At 41.8% G+C, this 20,341-nt stretch overlaps 1 protein-coding gene across 3 annotated transcripts in view; it reads left to right on the top strand.

Annotated features, from left to right (window-relative positions):
* LOC133413895 (astrotactin-2) overlaps positions 1-20,341 on the top strand; it is a 291,345-nt gene that overhangs the window by 129,181 nt on the left and 141,823 nt on the right. For all 3 annotated transcript variants that reach the window (XM_061698810.1, XM_061698809.1, XM_061698808.1), the window contains exons 5-6: positions 14,446-14,553; positions 16,602-16,748. In XM_061698810.1, the coding sequence (XP_061554794.1) occupies positions 14,446-14,553; positions 16,602-16,748 (255 nt within the window). The remainder of the gene's footprint in view (positions 1-14,445; positions 14,554-16,601; positions 16,749-20,341) is intronic.

Below are 20,341 nucleotides of genomic sequence, written 5' to 3'. Positions count from 1 at the left end.
TGAGTCAATAATCAGAATCACACAATAAACTGTTATTGTGTCACTAATGGCCTTCATTTGGCCCAATTGCTGTCTACAGAAGTGGCTGGTGATTTCTGTTGCTATACGTCCGAGTAGTAACAGGGGAATTTATCAGCTGTAAGTGTGCTGCAGTATAATTCCCCTTATATAGCAAAGGACCAAGTTAAGCAGGTGTAATGTGTGCATTAGGAGGACAGCATGTCTCAACAGTCGCTCAGCTGGAAAACTCCAGTTTTGTCTGCTCAGCTTAGCCCTGCAGCTGTTAGCTTGCCCTTTCTCTGATGTCATTAAAACTGGTTTTGAATTTAGCTTTGGGATGACAAATTCTCACTCCTTTGTCAGCATGTTTTAACCCAGTTTCTTGTTGTGCCATCTTTTAGATAAACTAAAAACAACAGCAAGGTTGCAAGCCAGTATACCTTGTACCTGTAGGCTAAGTCCACAGTAGAGGATCAATCTGAATAATTTTTAATAACTGATATTGTTTGATACTAGTGTCATAAGATCAAAACTTTACTCACTCACTTATTTCACATTTGTGTTGCATCGTGTCACGGCCAACTTGTGGCACCTGTGAACTGTCAACGCAGGATCATCCATCCATCCATTCATTTTATATACCGCTTATCATGTAAGAGTCATACCAACACATGGTGAAGAGGTTACAATTTGCCCGAGAACGTTTTGGCAGGACAGAAGAGAAATGGCACATTTTGTGGACTGATTAAAGCAAGCTTGTTCTTTTGGGGTGTGCTAGACAAGAAAATCCCCCTCCCCAAGGAAAAAAAACAAAAAAACAAAACTGAATTTAGGCCATGGTACACTGCGACGACAGTGACGCAGGAGGGTGGAAGCATCATGCTATGGTGAGTAATCTCATACAGTGGGACGATATACCAGTTTATCATGGCTCCATTTATCTGAATACTTGAAGAGGTCAAGAAAATGTCCTTCAAATTGGTGTTTTTGAAAGTGAATGGTAGTTTGTCTCCATATGCCCTGCGGATGATCGGTGAGCAGTCGAAGGTGTACTCAGACATTCGCCCAAAGTCCGCCGGTATAAGCTCCTGCTCACCTGTGAGCCGAAACAGTAGAAATTAGTGGATTGGATGAATAATAACAGATGTTCGGTTGTTGTTGTTGTTTGCATGGTATTTACTTCCATCGACAACAGTGCAAAGAGGGGGTAAATGCATACAGTTTTAGGAAACTTTTTTTCTATCCTGACTCAAAAATGAATCAGAAATGAGGGACACTTGGCTTTTTCCATTGTCAAGTCACATCATATTTATTTTTATATAGCTCTTAATCAGAAAAGTGTCTCAAAGGGCTTCACAGGCCCACGGTTGTCAATGATCAATGGTCAGTTGTCAATACTGCAAAGAAAAACTCAAGACCCCATTTGGGGGGAGAAGGAGAAGGGACCACAGATGGGGCAGATCCCACTTCCAGGATGACCAGGCTGAAATGGATATCGAGTGGGCAACATCAGATACAGTCTTCTGGTGCTGCATAATATTCAATATGATGGCAAGTTGCTGTACAATGTTCATTAAGAGGGCATAAGATTCCATTTAAAGGAAAAAGGTGCCGCAGGGTAGACACCTTCGGTGGTTCTGCCTGAGGACCTGGCCCAGTCGGTCAGAGTGGAATCCTCCATAGGGAGGGGGAAGTGGTCCAACTCAGATCTTTTCCCAGTTGGTTGGTGCAGAATCCAAAGAGCAACAGCTTCAGATTTGGTCATCATCACCTAGCCCTTTCTCTGAGCAGGAGATGAGGGAAGAGGAGATAGGACAAGCAGAGGTAGAACAGGCCCAGAAGTACTTTAACTAAATGCCAAAGAGTAGAAATAAGTCTTAAGTCGGGATTTAAAAGTTTCTACTGCGATAGCAGCTCTAAAATCCATGGTGGGAGCATTATAACATTTTAGCAGTCTTAATGCTGCAATGTGGTTATTACCTAAATTCACACTGATCACGTTAGACGATGTCACAATTGAAAATTTATGAAATCGTTCAGCAAGTGACCAACCAACAGAGAGTGTAAACAGAAACACTATGTAAATGAGACCAACTGCATTGCAAATAAGGCAGCGTTGTTAGTAAGTGCAAACCTCGATACCAAAAATATCTAATCTTTGTACTTTGTTCACCTGCGTATAGGATAGGATACCACAAGGATAAAAATAAACAAAAAAATGTTGCCCTCCAACTCTATTTATAAACTGTTTAATTTTTCTGGCATCTGAAGTTTGAATCTATTGTTGCAAATTCTGCCTGGGCAATCAAACATATGAGCACAACTGTGTTTTCTCATTTATTAAATAAAAGTAGAGCTGTGAATTGCAAAATAAGACCAAGTAAATAAAAACAGAAAGTATTACGTGTTCAAATAAAGTGCTTAACTTCTGAATAATTATTTTTAAAAAAACTAACAAAATACAGATAATACTTCATGTTTTAGTCATATGGGTAGAAGCAAAATCATGCATTGTAAAAATGCATTGTACATCGGTAGAAGGGTCTTCCAGAATTTTGAGGTCAACTTTGGGGGTGCATATTATACATGGGTGTGCATTATACATGAGAAATTACGGTAATTCAGCTGTAATTATCTTCGTTACCATGTGGTTTTACTGTTTCTAAATATTTTCCCTCACTGGTTTTCTACTTTACGCCTGACATTTGGCAAATTGACAAAATGTTCAGGTTTGCCGCCACTGCAGGAGAGAGAAACAAAATACAAAATATTGTGGCAAAGCAGCCATGTTGTTCAGCCCTCTAGCTTTTCACATAAAAGGCAGCAACTCATAGATCTGGATGAAGAAATATATCAGTGATGTTTGCTCAAACGTTCAACATCAGTAGAATTTACTAACAGCGGGAAAATGTAGAATTGATAACTGTTTGTTTTGAATAAGCCAGTTCAGTGGAGGATTGCGAGTGGGCGGCCACTGTGACATACCTTTGGGCATCACACATGCACAAATATGCAGAGCAGCACAACAACACACCAGAAAGTCAACACCGGTTCTACCCTAAATCCTCTTTTGTGGATCGGAAGCCCCCGAATGGTCCCCAACGACCCATGTTTCGGTTTGATATCAGTCTTACCAGATCCCCTTTAGCTGTAACAGCCAGCAAACCTACAAACAAATTAACCCTCAAAGGTACTTAAATATCCATATGCCTACTTGCACATTGTTATCCAACATCAACAATGACGTACATATTACATTGTAGTGAGGCACCCTTGCTGAACATTGTAAAATTTTGCTGCATGCATTGAAAGGGAAAATCTGTGGTTAAGTACATAAGCAAAACAATTGAAATCCAGTTGTCCAAATAGAAATATTGACATATTTGTGTATGTGAAGAAAAGTGATATTTTAAATTGTTTTCAGTGGAACATGTCAGTTTGGGTTTAGACTTTTTTCGACTTATTTAAGGAACATTGGTGAAAAAACATTTGACATTCAACATAGCTAAAATGGCTTTGTGAAAAAACTGAATGGCACAAAATGTCCTCAAGATGTCTTAAATGTTGATTATGTCACTAGTGTTAAAAGAAATAAAAAATAAAAAGAAAGAAAAGAAGGGCTTGTATTCCGACACTCCTCTAGGATTTAGATTTGGAATTACCAAGTACAAAAGTGAAAATACAACCTGTTTTTGAATTAAATATCAGTCCTAGCAGACCATATTCTCTTCAAATGTAACAGCAAGCAAACCTACAAACAAGTTAACTCCTAAGAGGGCTTTTAAATATCCATATACTTACACATATGCAACATTTTGCAGCATCAATATTGAAACACACTTATCATTTCAGTAGCAAGGAACCATTTCAGAAAACGGTAAAAGATCTACAATGAATGGGAAACAGTTCTGCTTTCTCGTGGACAAATACTGTATAAAAATGTTTAAAAAAAATTGACAGTGAGTAGTTTAAAGTGGGGCGTAACAGTGGACGACTGGTTAGAGCGTCAGCCTCACAGTTCTGAGGACCCGGGTTCAATCCCCGCCCCCGCCTGTGTGCAGTTTGCATGTTCTCCCCGTGCCTGCGTGGATTTTCTCCGGGCACTCCGGTTTCCTCCCACATCCCAAAAACATGCATTAATTGGAGACTCTAAATTGCCCGTAGGTGTGAATGTGAGTGCGGATGGTTGTTTGTTTGTACGTGCCCTGCGATTGGCTGGCAACCAGTTCAGGGTGTACCCCGCCTCCTGCCCGATGACAGCTGGGATTGGCTCCAGCACGCCCGCAACCCCAGTGAGGAGAAGCGGCTCAGAAAATGGATGGATGGATGGATAGTTTAAAGTGAAATTTTAACTAAAGGACTACATTGCGTGAAGATAATTGTGTGATCAAAAATTAAATTTTTATAGATTTTCTATTTTTTCTTTTTTGAAACAAGATGACCAAATGTTTTTGTGTAGCTTTGCCATTTTAGGATTACTGTATTTACGGAACAGTGATGACTACTAATTTAACAAATATTCATTCAACATATAGCCAAAATGACGATGAAAGGACACACACAAAAATAATTATGGCTGATAATGTCCCGTGGATGTCTTAAGGGTTCAGTCAAGCACCAATCATAACAGCAATTAAACTATCCTGATTCATTTTGACCAAGATGCACTTTTCATGTATTTTTCAACAAAACAGACTCTTCCGATTAGCTTTAGCATCCTCTCAGATGCCATGTTGTGCATTATAAGTGACTAATCTGCATACTCCCCCTTTTGTGTGTGATTGTACATGCTGTCTCGCATTGAGTTTGACTAGGACATATTTAGCTGGTGTCAGAGAGGCTGAGATGTCGCCTTAATGTGATTATAGCCATGTGAGGGCCGCCGTCGCTGTCGGCTTCATTTACTTGCTCGCGTTGTCCCAAGATGTGCGCATGTGCTCTGAGCGTGACTAAAATGCATGCAAAAACAGACACAAGTTGACACTTGCTTGCCATAAATCCAACGTCTGTGGTTTTAAGAAAAAGTTAAAAGCGTCGCTAAGGTCATATCGAACTTTGCATGTGGTTGTGTGCAATAGACTCACATGCAATTGCAGTATTTATGAACACAAGAGCATCTGAATGCAATATACATGGCGGCAGTTGCAAAAAAGAACCATGCTTGTCTCTCCTATGTTGTATTTCCCCCTCATCTTGTTCATTTGTCCTCTAGAAATGCAGAAATATTGCACTCTCACCTTCCCGGTCTGAGGATAGCGGCTGTTATAGTATATTGTACTTTTTTATAAAACCTCCCGAGGCAAATAGAAATTGAGATTATTGAGTTTATGTCAATAAAAACTGACTTGCATTATTTTGCAGCTGTCATGCATTTATGTACATATTTTATTGATCCATAATCATATGACCTCTCAGGAAGAGACGTTACTTTGCCTGCAGGACAATTATGTAGCTTTTCCAATAAGCAAAACGGGGCACGTTAAATTAAAATTCAATGGTATGGATTAATTATGGAGTATTATTAATAATAATACTGTGTACTTAACAGGCTTTAGACAATTTGAACTGGAACACAATGAGCAACTATGGTTAAAAATCTATAACATAAAAGGGAAAAATGGGAATAGCATTTTTATTTACTATTAAAAGCTTGAAAAACATTAGCGAGCAAGATGTAAATACAACAAATAATAAAAGTGTAGATTAGGCCAACGCAGACACCGGCTGAATAGGTGAAAGCTGTACAAATGAGCTATAACAGTTAAAACCCCTCAATGCCGCCCAGTTACAGAAATATAACAACCGGTTTATTAACTTGTTAGCATACAGTGTTGAGACTGATTGCTCAGAAGCTATAAATTACGAATTTAAAAGGTACATTGTGCTAAATAACTGACACACCTATTTTTGGAGTCAATTATATTTCCAATTATTGTGAAGGTGATTTTTTTTCCCTCCCCCCGATTTTGTCGCATCCTCTGGAGTCCACAGCACACAATATTGCCTAATCACTAGGATGGCTCTGTGGACACAAGTCCAACGCAATTTGGACTGCACACAGATCAGATTAAATTGATTACCTCGCCTCCCACAGTGGTTGTTGTTATTGCTGATGAAAAAGTTGTACTTTGTCATATTTACTGTATAGTATAACGTTAACTAATAACGTCATGCTTAAAAATGTTTCGAATTTCAAAGTCGTGTATCATACTAGCTTAATCCACATTTTATTTTGATAGGGTTCTTAATTCCGGTTCTGTTCTCATTCCTGTTGGCTTGATTGTACCTCTTGGCCAGTGTTGCCAAACTTGTTGTAAATTCAAGGATTTTGATTTGTATACTCTGGTCTCGTACATTTTAGTCCATTTGTTTGTGCTGTGACAACACGGTGTAATAGTGATTACCATGTCTGCCTCACAAGAAATCTGTATTCAAATCTCTGTTGGTCTCTGTGTGGAGTTTGCATGTTCTCCTTGTTCTTGCGTAGGTTTTCTTAGGGTACTCCAACTTCCGCCCATGTCCCAAAAGCATGCCTCTCAAGTTAACTAAAGACTCTTAATTGTGCATAGCTGTAAATGTAAGCATAAAGTAGGGCTGGGCGACTCATCGAAATTGAATCATGATTTAGATTTTGGCTTCTCACAATCATAAAAATGTTCTAATCGAAGAAAAACAATTAATGTGTCATGGCACCGGTTGTGTATGCAAGTCCCTGCATTGTAAATACATCATGAGCAAACCTTTTGTTGCTTGTGGCAAGGATGTGACACATGTTATTCTGCCCTCCCTGAGTGTGCTTTAAGCTGTTTATTGACACCGCAGTTAGAGTTTACTGTAAAACTACACGCACAGCAAAAGGATTACTCACATTGAATATTTAAATGCAAGACACATCGTTTTAGAAATCGCCAGCTTATGCTATCAGTCAATGTAAAACCCTAGTGACGGGCTAGCTAAAACAAATTTTAATTTCAACTTTCTTCTTTTACTCTTATTTTAGCTTACTGTAATATTGCATGGTACTGTAATATTATTACCATGTAATATGTCCTAGGTGAGGGACCAGACAAAGCACGGCTCAAAGACTCCTTATGATGACGACAAAAAATGGACTCAGGTTTCCCTTGTCCAGACGCGGGTCACCGGGGCCCCCCTCTGGAGCCAGGCCTGGAAGTGGGGCTCGAAGGTGAGCGCCTGGTGGCCGGGCCTGCACCCATGGGGACCGGCCGGGCACAGCCCAAAAGGGTAATGTGAGTCCCCCTTCCCATGGGCTCACCACCTGTGGGAGGGGCCATAGGGGTCGGGTGCAGTGCGAGCTGGGCGGTGGTCGAAGGCGGGGACCTTGGCGATCCGATAACCGGCTACAGAAGCTGGCTCTAGGGATGTGGAATGTCACCTCTCTGGCAGGGAAGGAGCCCGAGCTGGTGTGTGAGGTCGAGAAGTTCCGACTAGATATAGTTGGACTCGCCTCCGCGCACAGCTTGGGCTCTGGTACCAGTCCTGTCGAGAGGGGTTGGACTCTCTTCCCCTCTGGAGTTACCCACGGTGAGAGGCGCCAAACAGGTGTGGGTATACTTATAGTTCCCCAGCACGGGGCCTGGAGGTTGGGGTTCACCCCGGTGGACGAGAGGGTGGGGGACGGGTCCTGACTGTTGTTTGTGCCTATGCACCAAAAAGCAGTACCCATCCTTTTTGGAGTCCTTGGAGGGGGTGCTGGAGAGCGCTCCCGCTGGGGACTCCATCGTTCTGCTGGGGGACTTCAATGCTCACGTGGGCAATGACAGTAAGACCTGGAAGTGCGTGATTGGGAGGAACGGACCCCCCGATCAGAACCCGAGCGGTGTTCTGTTATTGGACTTCTGTGCTCATCACGGATTGTCCATAACAAACACCATGTTCAAGCATAAGGGTGTCCACACGTGCACTTGGCACCAGGACACCCTAGGATTTGCGGCCGCATGTCTTGGACACAAGAGAGGGGTGTAGCTGTCAACTGATAACCACCTGGTGGTGAGTTGGCTCCGATGGTGGGGTAAGATGCCAGTCTGACGTGGCAGGCCCAAACGTATTGTGAGGGTCTGCTGGGAACGTCTGGCGGAATCCCATGTCAGAAGGAGTTTCAACTCCCACCTCCGACAGAACTTTGCTCATGTTCCGGGGGAGGCGGGGGACATCGAGTCCGAGTGGACCAGGTTCCGCGCCTCCATTGCTGAGGCGGCTGACGGGACTACCAGATGTCTTCAAGGAAATTCTGGTCCACCATCCAGGGTCTCAGGAGGGGGAAGCAGTGCACCATCAACAGTGTGTATAGTGGGGATGGGGCGATGCAGACCTCGACTCGGATCGTTGTGAGCCGGTGGGGAGAATACTTCGAAGACCTCCTCAATTCCACCGACACACCTTCCCATGAAAGAGCAGAGTCTGGGTTCTCTGAGGCGGGCTCTCCTATCTCTGGGGTTGAGGTCACCGAGGTGGTTAAAAAGCTCCTTAGTGGCAAGGCCCCGGGGGTGGATGAGCTTCGCCCAGAGTTCCTCAAGGCTCTGGATGTTGTAGGGCTGTCCTAGTTAACACGCCTCTGCAACATCACGTGGACATCGGGGACAGTGCCTCTGGATTGGCAGACTCGGGTGGTGCCCCCCCTTTTTAAGAAGGCGGACCGGAGGGTGTATTCCAACTACAGGGGGATCACACTCCTCAGTCTCCCTGGTAAGGTCTATTCAGGGGTGCTGGAGATGAGGGTCTGTCGGGAAGTTGAATCTCAGATTCAGGAGGAGCAGTGTGGTTTTCGTCCTGGCCGTGGAACAGTGGACCAGCTCTACACCCTTGGCAGGGTCCTCGAGGGTCATTGGGAGTTCGCCCAACCAACCTTTTATGGACCGAGTTTCTAGGCGCAGCCAAGAAGTAGATGGGGTCCGGTTTGGTGACCTCAGTATTGCATCTCTGTTTTTTTGCAGATGATGTGGTTCTGTTGGCTACATCAAGTCGTGACCTCCAACTCTCACTGGAGCAGTTCGCAGCTGAGTGTGAAGTGGCTGGGATGAGAATCAGCACCGCCAAATCTGAGACCATGGTCCTCAGTCGGAGAAGGGTGGCGTGCCCTCTCCAGGTCGGGTATGAGATCCTGCCCCAAGTGGAGCAGTTTAAGTATCTTGGGGTCTTGTTCACGAGTGAGGGAAGAATGGAACGGGGGGCAGATCGGTGCAGCGTCTGCAGTGATGCGGACTTTGTATCGATCTGTTGTGGTAAAGAAGGAGCTAAGCCGAAAGGCGAAGCTCTCGATTTCCTACCCTCACCTATGGTCACGAGCTGTGGATTGTGACCAAAAGAACAAGATCCCGGATACAAGCGGCCGAAATGAGTTTCCTTCGCAGGGTGTCCGGGCTCTCCCTTAGAGATAGGGTGAGAAGCTCAATCATCCGGGAGGATCTCAGTGTAGAGCCGCTGCTCCACATCGAGAGGAGCCAGATAAGGTGGCTGGGGCATCTGATTCGGATGCCTCCTGTTCCGGGCACGTCCCACCGGGGGGAGATCCCGGGGACGACCCAGGACACGCTGGAGAGACTACATCCTTCGGCTGGCCTGGGAACTCCTCGGGATCCCCCCCGGAAGAGCTAGATGAAGAGGATGGGGAGTGGGAAGTCTGGGCGTCCCTGCTAAAGCTACTGCCCCCGCGACCCGACCTTAGATAAGCGATAGACAATGGATGGACGGATGGATGGAGTTTTGGTGGTTAAAGAAATACAAAGTTTCAAAATCAATGACTAACCGTGTTTATAAATTGTGATTTCAAAATCAGTCAGTGAACACCAATTCATCTTTTTCCATAATCGCCCAGCCCTCGCGTAAAGGATTGACTGGTGACCAGTCTCGCCCAAAATCAGCTGGGAAAAGCTCCGGCTTACCAGCGACCGTGATGAGGACGAGCACTATAAAAAAATCAATGGATGAATGAATGCTTGCTGTTTGAAAAGGAAGCACACTGAGTAAAGATCTAGATTTTTATGTAAACTCTATAATGCTAGTCACTTCTAAGGTAGTGTTTTATAGTATGTGGGACATTAGTGGTTGTGTGACAATTAATGCTAAAAAAGAAAAAAATATGTTTTCTTACCCCTTATTCATAATCGCCATAAAAGTGTTTGAAGAGTGTTTATTTTACAGTATTCATATTAGACTTATACCTTTATTGCAATTAATGGTGCTCAAAGGTAAAGGGCCATTGTATGCTTGAGCCGAATATGCCTTTTTGTATATAGAAATGGAAAATTGGAGTACTGACATGTCGTGTTTACCACCGTGCCACTGCAGTAGATGCTTTTTAAGGGACTTGCTTTGAGGGTATCACCACAGAGGGAGTCAGAAAGATGATAAAAACTGAAGGAAATGAACTGCAAGAGCCCTGCTAAAAGGGAAGATGGGAAAATACTGTACAAAACAATGTTTGTTCATTGTGATCTTCAATGTATGCGAGTAGTGTGTTATATTTATCAAACCGCTGCGGTAGCCTGGAAGCACAATTGGCCTGTCATCTACAGTAGATCTCTCTCTCTCTCTCACACACACACATATGCACACATATGCCTACACACACGCACGCTCACAAAACCCTCCAGATATTATCAACCCAACCCCCTTAAATGGCCATTATCCCCTCTAATGGAAAGGAAGTATTTGAAGAAGTCTCGCTATTCTCCATCCCAGGAAATCACAATGGTTGGTATAGTAAGAATAAAAGGCTTTATCAGATGTAAATATTAACAGAAGGTAGGTTGGTGTGGCAACCACTCAATGTCCAACAATGGATGTTGATTTTCTTATTTATGAACTATAAGCCTATTTATTGCCATACTAAAATTGTATTATTATTATTATCCATCCATCCATTTTCTGAGCTGCTTCTCCTCAACAGGGTCGCGGGCATGCTGGAGCCTATCCCAGCTATCATTGGGCAAGAGGCGGGGTACACCCTGAACTGGTTGCCAGCCAATCGCATATTATTATTATTATTATTATTATTATTTGTGACTTATTTTAAGTTGGAAAAAATTTATATTTACATAAATTCTGGCATGGCCATAAAAAAAAGATTTATTATTCCATTATACAATTTGGTGAAACTCCATAATACAGTATGGTGAAGTAAATACTGTATATCCATCCAGCCATCCATTTTCCATACCGCTTATCCTCTTCAGGGTCACAGGAGGATGCCTGTCCCAGCTGACTTTGGGTGAATGGTGTACTGGACCCAGGATTAGTCGCCGGTCAGTCGTCGGGAACATATAGAGACAGACAACAATTGGCACTCACATTCACAGTGTTACTGAGTGGGAACTGAAGCCACGCTTGCCTGCACCGAAGTCAGGCGACGGAAGTAAACATAAAATATACAAATAAAATTATCACTATAACAATAACAATACTGTTAGAAATAAATATAATAATTATATGCATTATCAGAATCAGAAACATCTTTATTTGCCAAGTATGTCAAAAACACACAAGAAATTTTCCAGTAGTTGGAGCCACTCTAGTACGACAACAGACAGTCAATTGACAGAGAATACTTTTGAGACATAACGATGTTGAAAAAACAGTCACTGAGCAATAAAAGGTTACTATCTGGTAATGCCGGTACAAATTATTAGTATTATTATTTTATTTTTATTTTTTTGACAATTGTGCAAAAGGATGCAGAGTCCTCTAGCAATGAGGGCAGTTTGAATGACTAATAGAGCAATAGTCCGGTGCAATGACCATTATGCAAAGGGCGCCAAGACTTCAAGAAATGTATGCAGTTTAAAGTGAATGCGATAATCTGGGACAATGTCGATTGTGCAAATGTGGCAGATAGTACTCTGTCGATTGTGCAAATGGTGCAGGTGCTACCCAGGCACATGAATGGCCAGTATTGTTCAACAACAGTTATGCAAATAGTGTAGCGTGGCGAGACTACTACAGTGAGTGCACGAGTAATGTATAATTGGCCCGACAGAGAACCCAAGACAAAATTTGACAATTAACTGTTTAAGAAGTTAATGGCAAGAGGGAAGAATCTGTTGGAATGTCTGCTAGTTTTAGTTTGCCTTGTTCGGTAAGGGAAGGAGGTGCAAGAGCTGATGACCAGGATGTGGAGGATTATTTATTTATTATTTATACCAGTTTCGCTGGTTCAAGTTGAATGTACCCAGTATCTGAAATCAGAAGTTGCTCATCTTATCCAGGATTTTATTATGTTTATCATCTTTTGCAGCTATGGTAATCCTAGCCCGTGGCACTCATTGATTTATTTTGTAAGAGATGTTGAAGTCTTAGAGGAGGTATTCACTTATTCTTCTGTGGTACTCTGTGGTAAAATATCATAAATCATAATTATATACACCAACAAATAGATTGAGTTTTCTTTTTAAAAATGCGCCTTTCTTTGACGGATCGTGTTACTGGGGGGGATAAATCTTATTGAGCGAAAAAACAAAAAAACACTTAAATACCTAAAGGGTGAACGATAAATGTAATGTGATATTTGACTGTTTTATGATAACAAACAGAAACCGCAGAGGGAGTTGTAACTGTGTTGATAATAAACCTGAAATTGATTTTGATGTTCAGTGAGCTGCTAATACACTGGGGAAATTGCTTCCCCTTGCTAATTCATGATGGCTCTTTCTCGCTGTTTTATTTTCTCCCATATATAGTTTCAGAATTACTTTTATTTGTGACCCGAGAAAGGTTAGTTTATTGAGTGTACTCACAATGCATAGAGTCTATTTAACATTTGAACTGGCATGCCCTGATACGTACAGTGCACAGAAGGCAGGCTCTTAGCTCGTGCTGGAGGGTTTACAATTTTTTAAACGATGATTAACAATTATTCGGTGCACCTGGAGGCTCTGAGTTAAAGCTATTCAGATTTAAATCCAGTATACTCATTTGAAAAATATAATCAAGCTAAAGCAGCAGCCAAATGACAGCGAGTCTGAAGGTACAAATATTAAGAAAAGTGAATCATGTTGACACGCTAACTTTGCCTGCCTGGGGAACCTCGCTCCATTCACTTTTAAGCATCCATCCATCCATTTCTTAACCGATTATCCTCACTATGGTTGCGGGCTGCTGGAGCCTATCCCAGCTATCTTCGGGCGGGAGGCGGGGTACACCCGAACCGGTCGCCAATCAATTGCAGGGCACATAACAAACAACCAGTCGCACTCACGTTCACACCTACGGGAAATTTGGAGTCTTCAATCAACCTACCACGCATGTTTTTGGGATGTGGGAGGAAACCAGAGTGCCTGGAGAAAACCCACCCAGGCATAGGGAGAACATGCAAACTCCACACAGGCTGGGCCGAGATTTGAACCCCCGTGCCCACAACTGTGAGGCAGATGTGCTAACCAGTCGCCCACCATGCTGGCCACCTTTAAGCAGTTGATTGGATATTGATTTTTTTTTCCTTTTCTGGTCAAAAGTTCTTATACTACAGTATATACTTATTGTTTTTTTATTTCAATGGCAATCCATTCAGACTCCCAATTTAATGGGACTGCATAAATTGCTACCCATTTCTACAAAAATATAATCCATGATGCTGCCATTGTTTCAAGACATAGCAGCATCATAATTTTAATTATATTGATAAAATTACACATTGAGAAGAATGGTGGTCAAGTAGTTAGCACGTGTGTCACAGTCAAGAGGTTTTGGGTTTGACTCTCGGGCTCGCACATTCTGTCTGCTGCATTTTCACCAGATTCAATATACAAAATGGCATCGCCCGTCGGTGATAATTGATCACTCTGATTGTTTTTTAGCTAGAAAATCCACACAAAAGCAAAAAACGACAAAGAAAAAGGCATTGTATGGTAAAACAAGCTTAGCTAAACGATCATTACTTAGATTTCTTTCTGCTTGTAATATGAGTGTGTCGGGTAAGGTTAGCAGGCTATATGTGCATTTCATTTCATTAAACCGTGTCGGTGGATTGTATGGAAAACAATAATTTCTCGGCCATGCTCACTTTAATGTGAAGGGAAAATGTGGAAGTTGTGTGTGTAGACATCCCACTGGTTGGCTAGTTGAGTCTTTCTGTAAGTCTTTGACACTGCGCTTTTTTGTAAGACTTGACACTGCCAAAATAGGCAGTTACATCAGTGAAATAAATATACTATGAGAGAACACGGATGTTGAAGAACACAAAGTATACAAGCTATAATGTGGGGTTCAGGTACTGCCCCGACACCGGTGCACAGTTGGCCTGCCTGCTGCGCAGGATTTACCTCCTTCATGAAAATAGGGCCCTCTATCTTTGTCTGAGGTGATGGGTATTCAGTATAAATTAATTACTTCATAAACTATAGCATCACTCTATCCTTACTAACCATCAAGTGATTGATTCTCATTGAATTTCCTCCTACCTACCCCCCATCCCCATCTTATCTTTTCAAGCAACCGCAGGCATGTTTGGTCCTCAAGGAGAATCAGGGTCAGAGCCTGAGGACGACAACCAGATGAAGTTTTACACTGAGCAGCACAGAGGACGACGACGCAGCAAAGGTGAGAAGCAAGACGCCTCGCGGTCACCATAAAATGGAAAAGATGCGCAAGGGAAAGGAATTTAAAGATAAACACACGTCAAGCTCTTAAGCCTGAACACACATTTGCTGTCGCTGCGGCCGTGTACAAACACTGAAGTGTGTAGGGTTTGCGGCCATAAAGCAAATGTTTGCTAGCGTGAGTGCACATCCTTTTGTCTACTCAGTAGGCTTTTATAGTAATTGAGAGACCCCATTCGCAAGCCCAGTGACACCACCCATACCCCCAAGGGGATTAGCTGGCCCAGCACTTTTCCTTCAGACTGAACACTTTCTGCCCCTTCCCAGATTTGTGACTGTGATAGACACGTGATTTAATAAAGGTAATTCATTGTCCTCACTCTGGCTCCCTTGTTTTTGACCTTCAGGTGGACGTATTGCACAATTTTCAAACTTCTGCCATGCTTTAGAAACAGCAAAGATGTATTTGTATAACTTAAAAGCCAGACATCCCATTAAGCCTCTTTTTTATCATGCCCACAAACACCAAGAGGTGGAGGTTAGGTGTCTAATTCCATTCCGTGTGCACCCACTTTTGGAAATGGGAGCCATGACAGACCCAAAGGGCAACTAAAATAACCAATTTGTAAGGTTGTCATTGGAAATAAGACCATAAATCACATCTAAAAACAATTGTATTTGTTTTCGTTTTTCCGGCGAGTTATTAACTTACATATGCATCATGGCAGAAGACAGATTGGAGGTTGATCTGCATCAGGTTTCGATCTTATGTGGTATCGGAATGTGTCATTGCAACCCGAAATTCATCAAAATGCTCCAATCGATGACATCTCCACACAAATCTGAATCGGGGATATCCACCGAGCCCTGCCGCGAATAGCTAAAAGCCATGAGTAATTAAACCCATCCATCCATCCCTTTTCAACACCGCTTATCCTGGTTAGGGTCGCGGGACACTGGAGCCTATCCCAGCTGACTTCGGGCGAAAGGCGGACTCCACCCTGATCTGGTCACCAGTCAGTCGCAGGGCACATATAGACACGGTCAACCATTCGCACTCACATTCACGCCGTCACTGAGTGGGAACTGAACCCACGCTGCCTGCACCAAAGTCAGTGATCCCAAAACACTTCAATATCATTTTAAACTCATTTTGTAGCATTACCCATAAATATAAATGTATTACAGATCACATGTTGTAGAGACTTTACATGAGTTCCACTATCTACCCAGGCTAAACTTAGCTCCTCCCCGACATCTCTCAGTCAAGATGTGTCACTTCAACACAGTTCCATGTAGAGGTGTAAAAATTAATCGGTTAATTGACAACTACTCAATAATGAAATCAAACGACAACTACAGTATTTTAATTATCAATTAATTGTTTTGAGCAGTGGTTCTCAAACTTATTACTCCAAGTACCACCCAAAAAATACTTAGCTTTCCAAGTACCACCATCATGACCTACATTATAATACAGTAGCGTCGTAGGGGTAAGTGTTTATAATAAGAGAGGCAGATGTTTTATTCCTAAAAAATGAAATTAATATTATTGTAAGGACTGCCAGACACTGCAATATTATGCAGTTTGAATATTAACATTACACTCAGTGTTTCTCAAACTTATCCTAAGAATATAAAACATGTTTTTTTTAAAAAAACAAAACCATTTAAACAGGCTGTATGAAAGCCTACAAGTAAAAATTCTCACTGTATCCAAAACCTCAATGGCTCCTTTCTAAAACAGAAACACACAGACAAACATAGAGGGAGAACAATTACAATTAGAAAGAGATGAAATGCATTCAGGAGAAGAGCTGTAAACCAGTATACGCGTAACCTACTTTGGCATTCGGCAAAACAGGTCAAAAGACTTACTCCCGGCTCCCTACTGCTGTCAGTTTTCTTTATCGGTTTGTATTTTTTTTTAGCTGTATTTCGGTGTGGACGTAGATGTGGTGCGGTTCTATTCGTCTGTTGAAGACTCGTAATGATACAAAATTAGCAATACTAAAGTAATCAACCTTGTTTCTCTTTGTTTACCTCCAGGCCACCCACACAGTCCTCTAAACAAGGTCACCCTGACGCTGATTACCATCAGCACCTGTGTCGTCGCCATTGTATACGCCACGCAGGATTCCTGCCCACTCACTGTCAAGGTCACGCTCCATGTGCCCGAGCACTTTGTCGCAGATGGTAAGTACAACACATTCATTAGACTCGGTGGACAAGAAAGCTATGAATAAATAAACCAAATGGATACACACTCTACGAAGGTGATTCCCAACCAAAGTGTCGCGGCACATTAGTGTGTTTTAATAGATCATCAGTAGTGCCTCGGCAAATTAAAGTTTCCCTGAATTGGTATGAACGTAATTCACACAAATAATGCCCCCCCCCCATTGTTCCGTTAAATTGAGGTTCCACTGTCTAGATTTATCCATCCATCCATTTTCTGAGCCGCTTATTCTCACAAGGGTCGCGGGAGTGCTGGAGCCCATCCCAGCTATCATTGGGCAGGAGGAGGGGCACACCCCGAACTGGTTGCCCGCCAATCGCAGGGCACACGTAAACAAACAACCATTCACACTCACATTCACACCTAGGGGCAATTTAGAGACTTTAATTAACCTACCATGCATGTTTTTGTGATGTGGGAGGAAACCGGAGTGCGCGGAGAAAACCCACGCACACATGCAAACTCCACACAGGCGGGGCCAAGGATTGAACCCCAGTCCTCAGAACTGTGAGGCTGACGCTCTAACCAGTCGTCCACCGTGCCGCCGTATAGATTTATATTTACTGTAAATTTTGTTTGGTGGTGTACCGTGAAATTTTTGTAATATAAATATACGGCCTTTGCTCAATAAAGATTTGGCAATCATTGCTCTCGGATGTACAGTAATTGTGTGAATACCTATGTTAGACATACAGGTACTCTTACATTCTGTCACTGTTGTACTTCAAGCCGCGAAATGGGTTTGTTATGAAGTACTTCCCTTCTATAAACCACCTTTCTGTATAAAAATAGAATGTCACCATTCTCCTCTATGCTTTCAAGTGTCAGTTGTTCTAAATAATTTCAGTGTCAATCCCAGCACGACAAATGCCGCAAAAGCTGCAAAATAGAAAAAAAAGTAATAATAATAATAACAAAACAAAGACTCAAAGCTCCTTTTTGGAAATAGCATTTATTTTTATCACCAGAAACAGTGACATTTTCAACCCAATTTGTTTTTTTTCCCCTTTTATCATTCTCTGACACACTGTGTCCTGCTATTGATTAAACCTCTAACAAATTGCCTTTACTTGACAAAACAATTCATGTTAATGGTGTATTTTGCAGGCAAATCCTACTATTTATAAAATACGTATTAAGACGGTTACAAGCACCAATATGCAGTCTGAATATATCAGAGGGCATTAGACTTAAAAATACAAAATTGTTAATCATTACATATTTTTAATGAATAAAATGATAAATAAATAGCAACAACAATAAAAAAATAATAATTCAAATAAGAGTACATTTAATTTAAAGTGATTTTCAGTGTACTTAGAGATGATTTACTTAAATAAATACAATGTAAAAAAAAATCCATAAAAACACAAGACTGTAATGGATACAAAATCAATCAAAACTGTAGACAAAAGCACATTTTAAAGAACCAGCCTTTCTCTGAATGCTTCTAATTCCAAGATAGCTGGATAGATAGAAGCAAGATAGTTAACCCCAAGTTTAAAAAACCTGAAAGTGCTTTGAACATGATTTTTCAATTTTTATTATTGCTGTTTTCCTGTAAAACTTTAGTATGCTGCAAAGAATACAAAGAATCCATTTGAAAGGCTTACCGATCTCAACGGGCAAGTGAATGGATTGGTAGACAAGCTAACAGACCCAACAAAACAAACAAACACAACAAATCCAGACGGAGGTTCCGGTGGTAAGAGTGTGTGCGTGTGTGTGTGTGTGTGCGTGTGCGTGTGTGTGTGTGTGTGTGTGTGTGTGTGTGTGTGTGAGTGTGTGTGCACAGTGGGGGTTGGGGAGAATAGACCACAGGTCCACAGCTACCGAAGATGTAAGCCACCCTCTTGAAATTCTATAAAACGGGAAAATAATGAGTGATGGATGGTAGCTCGGAGACAATTGATAAGGATGTGTATCGGTATAAACAGCAAACCTGGACAGGAGTGACTAATGGACCGCAACGGCGTAGCAAGCAGGAGAACGGCAACAACAACAACAAAAGAACAAAAAAAAAGCACAGTGTGAAAGAGTAATGATGTAAAAGCAAAAAAGGCAGAGGAAGAAGAGAAATAAGTCTTTTTCTTTAACACCCTTATAAAATTAAATATATACCACATTTTTTACTCTGCCAAGATCTTGGTATTTTTGTGATGGGTTGGTAGTCTTGCGGAGGTTCCACAAATGGATGATGTCATTCAAAAAGCAACAAAAATATGATCCTACCATTTATAATGGAGAAAGAAAATTTATTTTCATCTTTCAATTATAATTTCATTTTACTGAAATGGAAGGTTTAATCCAGATCGATTTGCACATTAACCAGTCATATACACTTTACATGTGACCATGTTTTAATATTCTGCAGGGAACTTGTGTTAAAGAGTCCCCACTTTTCATTCTGACTGTGAGACAGTATGGATTTGGTGCTGCTGCTTTGGATAGCAACTGAACAATAACATCTATGAACTGAGATAATAACACTTACCATCTTTTTTCTCTGATGAGGAAAAGAGCCATTCATACATTTGTTCTAGAAAAAAAAAAACTAAACTACATCTGGTCTTTTTGACAGCTAATGAGACACAGTGGCTGTCGTGTTCAATTGCCTCACATAAAATGGCTTTTTTGGGCTTAGCTTTAGTCTGTCTAGACTTACTTATCCTGCCTGGCATGTTATATGGTCAGTGGCTGCTACTTCAAGTGTAAATGTTATGCGTTATGCAGTACTCAATAAATTTACCACAAATTTCAATCCTATTAAAAGCTGTTTGAGCGCACAGCAAGCATGAGGTAGAATTACTACGTGTTTAGATAAATAACTATACTTACTATATAATATGGATTTTACCCATGTTATCCATTGGCTACTCCAAAGGTTGATATATTGTGTGTCCAGGAGACCGGGTGGAAAGGCAGTAAGGCTAGAAGTTTAGGGGCAGGGTTTAAATTATTTTACCATGGTGTAGATGGGAAGAGAAATGTCGTCGAGGTTGTTTTAAAAAAAGAGTTGGCTAAGAATGTCTTGGAGGTGAAAAGAGTATCAGATCTAGTGATGAGGCTGAAACTTGAAATTGAGGGTGTTATGTATAATTTGATTATTGGGTATGCCCCACAGTAGGATGTGACGAATAAAGAGGAATAAAGTTGATGAGGCACACAATGAAGTTATGGGAAAGTGTAGTGGAGGCTAGACTCAGGACAGAAGTGAGTATTTGCAAGCAACAGTATGGTTTCATGCCTCGAAATAGTACCACAAATGCATTATTTGCCTTGAGGATGTTGATGGAAAAGTACAGAGAAGGTCATGTCTTTGTAGATCTAGAGAAAGCCTATGACAGAGTACCCAGAGAGGAACTGTGGTACTGCATGCGGAAGTCTGGAGTGGCAGAGAAGTATGTTAGAATAATACAGGACATGTACGAGGGCAACAGAACAGCGGTGAGGTGTGCTGTAGGTGTGACAGACAAATTTAAGGTGGAGGTGGGACTGTATCAGGGATCAGCCCTGAGCCCCTTCCTGTTTGTAGTGGTGATGGATAGGC

The sequence above is a fragment of the Phycodurus eques genome, chromosome 15, assembly GCF_024500275.1.
Source record: "Phycodurus eques isolate BA_2022a chromosome 15, UOR_Pequ_1.1, whole genome shotgun sequence".
In the NCBI taxonomy this organism is placed as follows: Eukaryota; Metazoa; Chordata; class Actinopteri; order Syngnathiformes; family Syngnathidae; genus Phycodurus; species Phycodurus eques.
The sequence above is the reverse complement of the archived record's forward strand: the minus strand, read 5'-3'. Positions and strand labels throughout refer to the sequence as shown.